The following is a 2,665-nucleotide window of genomic DNA, read 5'->3' as shown; positions in this document are numbered from 1 at the left end:
GAGGGCTGGGAATACCAAGCCTGCCTCTTCTCCTTTGCGGGCTGGTGGGTTTACGCGAGGGAGCGCGATGAATTTGATTTTGCGGCTGACTCACGGCGGCGGAAAAGTCTCGAGACATGCGGAGATGCTTGAGGAGCGCGTGAAGGCGGCGCGGGAAAAGGCGGACAACGAAACTGCTAAACGGGCACTTTGGCTACACATGCCAGACACTGATTAAAGATAAAGCTTAGTAGCGATGCTGTAAAGTGTAAAACTTAGTAACAAAAATTGTTTTTTGTTTGGTCACAGGAGCCAAACCAAAGGAAGGGTCTGCTTCATTTTTTGTAATTTGAATGGTAGCGATGGGCCTCGTCTGTTCTTTTTCCCACGATTTTATATCCAGACAAATGGGAGCACAGAAATGAGCGGACTGAGTTGATGTCACATGGGATTGTTCTAAACAAAAAGCGAGAATACAGAATCATAATACAAGGGATTGCATGGGCGACCCAGTGCACAAAATGGCCGTGGGAACATTTGAAGTGGTCGCTTTTTTTCCAAGCAAAAATGAGGCAGGCGCCATTTCAAAAAAAGCCATGTTTTGCTCACTTTGTTCGTTTTCGCCCCTGGGCTTACGTTGCCTGTTGGTAAGCGGTATTTATACTTTGGAGCTGGTCTCTTGCTTCTCTTCTGCATTTACTTGTTTCCTCATCATTTTCATTATAGCTTGGCTTTTGTTACTATTTTTATTTTTATTTTTATTTTCTGTTTATTTTTCTTAAAACACTAACTACATTAAAGCCAATGTTTTCCCGCGCCCTTTCATCTCTCGCACGATCCAACGCAGCTGCCTCTGCCTCTGCCACGGCCGCTGCTCGTACAAACCTGTTAGCTGTAAGTCTCCGCACGTCTGCGCCGAGCCAAGTCCAATACAATTCATTTGAGCCCGACCGCTTGCGAGTCCAAACCAAACCAATCTATATCGAATCACATCACATCACATCACATCACATCACATCACATCACATCACATCACATCACATCACATCACATCACATCACATCACATCACATCGCATCACATCGAATCGAATCAAATCAAATCAATACAACTCAGAGCATTTTACCTATTAATCCAACCCTTAGAGAAATGCCCCGCAAGCCGCGCGACTGAGCACGTACAATTCGGCCATCGCCGGGCTCACCGACGAGCAGGAGGAGTTCCGCTTAGCCGTGTCTGACTTTGCGCAGCGCGAGCTAGCTCCACGCGCTGGCCAAATCGACCGCGACAACGAGTTCCCCATGGACATGTGGAAAAAATTCGGAGACATGGGTCTTCTCGGTGTGACCGCCGGAGAGGCCCACGGGGGCGTCAACCTGGGCTACTTCATGCACACTATAGCCATGGAGGAGATCTCGCGCGCTTCGGGGTCGGTGGCATTGAGCTACGGCGCGCACTCCAACCTGTGCGTCAACCAAATCAACCGCCATGGAACGGATGCCCAAAGGGCAAAGTATCTGCCGCCGCTGATTTCCGGAGACCACGTTGGCGCCCTCGCTATGTCCGAGCCCGGCGCCGGTTCCGATGTCGTGTCAATGCGGCTGCGCGCGGAGAAGCGCGGAGACAAGTATGTGTTGAACGGAAACAAAATGTGGATCACCAATGGGCCCGATGCCCACACCCTAGTTGTGTACGCCAAGACAGATGTCGCAAAGAATAAGATCACCGCATTTATCGTTGAGCGCGGCTTCAAGGGGTTCAGCACCCACCAGAAGCTCGATAAGCTGGGCATGCGCGGGTCCAATACCTGCGAGCTGGTGTTTGAGGACTGCGAGGTTCCGGCGGAGAACGTTTTGGGCGCCGAAGGCGGCGGCGTCTACGTGCTGATGTCAGGGCTGGATCTCGAGCGCCTAGTACTTTCGGGCGGACCCCTTGGCCTTATGCAGGCTGCTGTTGATACTGCAGCGCAGTATGTTCATGAGCGGCATCAGTTTGGCGTCCCCATTGGCACCTTTGAGCTGATGCAGGGGAAGCTGGCTGATATGTACACAAAGCTCAATGCGTCGCGCGCATACGTCTATGCAGTCGCCCGGGCGTGCGACCAGGGGAAGGTCAGCAATAAAGACTGCGCCGGCGTTATTCTTTACAGCGCTGAACGTGCCACTGAGGTTGCCCTCGATGCTATCCAGTGCTTGGGCGGTAACGGGTATATCAATGATTACCCCACTGGCCGTATCCTACGCGATGCTAAGCTTTACGAAATCGGCGCTGGAACAAGCGAGATCCGGAGAATGCTGATTGGCCGCGAGCTCAACAAACAATACATGGCTTAAGAAAATTTTTCTAGAGAAATTATTTGTAAAACATGCAATTGTTGTATTCTAGCATGCATTGTCCTTTAATAAAAAGAGCGTTGCTATTAATATTAATATTAATATTTGTGCAACACCTGCATCGACCTTGCATTTCTGACTATACATAACAGCACAAGTTGTTTTTTATTTTTTATTTCTGCACACGGTTTTATTCGCCAATCCTTTTTCTACTCTCATTATTTTCCTTCACGTTTTTCAATTACTTTTATTTCAAGAAAACCATGTTTGACTACGAAAAAAGCATCCTCTAAGCAGAAATCAACGAGCTGAAACAAAATTTAAGCCATCTAATAGCAAGCGAGACCAAGGAA

General features: G+C 48.9%; 1 protein-coding gene across 1 annotated transcript; it reads left to right on the top strand.

Annotated features, from left to right (window-relative positions):
* Nucleotides 1-348: 348 nt before the first annotated feature.
* On the top strand, nucleotides 349-1,132 carry BX661DRAFT_103635 (uncharacterized protein). The gene is made up of 2 exons (XM_051532404.1): nucleotides 349-873; nucleotides 1,096-1,132. Exon 1 carries the CDS (start codon nucleotides 480-482, stop codon nucleotides 759-761), a length of 282 nt encoding a protein of 93 aa, XP_051388455.1. The 5' UTR covers nucleotides 349-479; the 3' UTR covers nucleotides 762-873; nucleotides 1,096-1,132.
* The last annotated feature ends 1,533 nt before the right edge of the window (nucleotides 1,133-2,665 follow it).

The sequence above is a fragment of the Kickxella alabastrina genome (assembly GCF_025024165.1).
Source record: "Kickxella alabastrina strain RSA 675 chromosome Unknown BX661scaffold_98, whole genome shotgun sequence".
NCBI lineage: Eukaryota > Fungi > Kickxellomycota > Kickxellomycetes > Kickxellales > Kickxellaceae > Kickxella > Kickxella alabastrina.
This window is presented reverse-complemented; position numbering and strand designations above follow the sequence as displayed.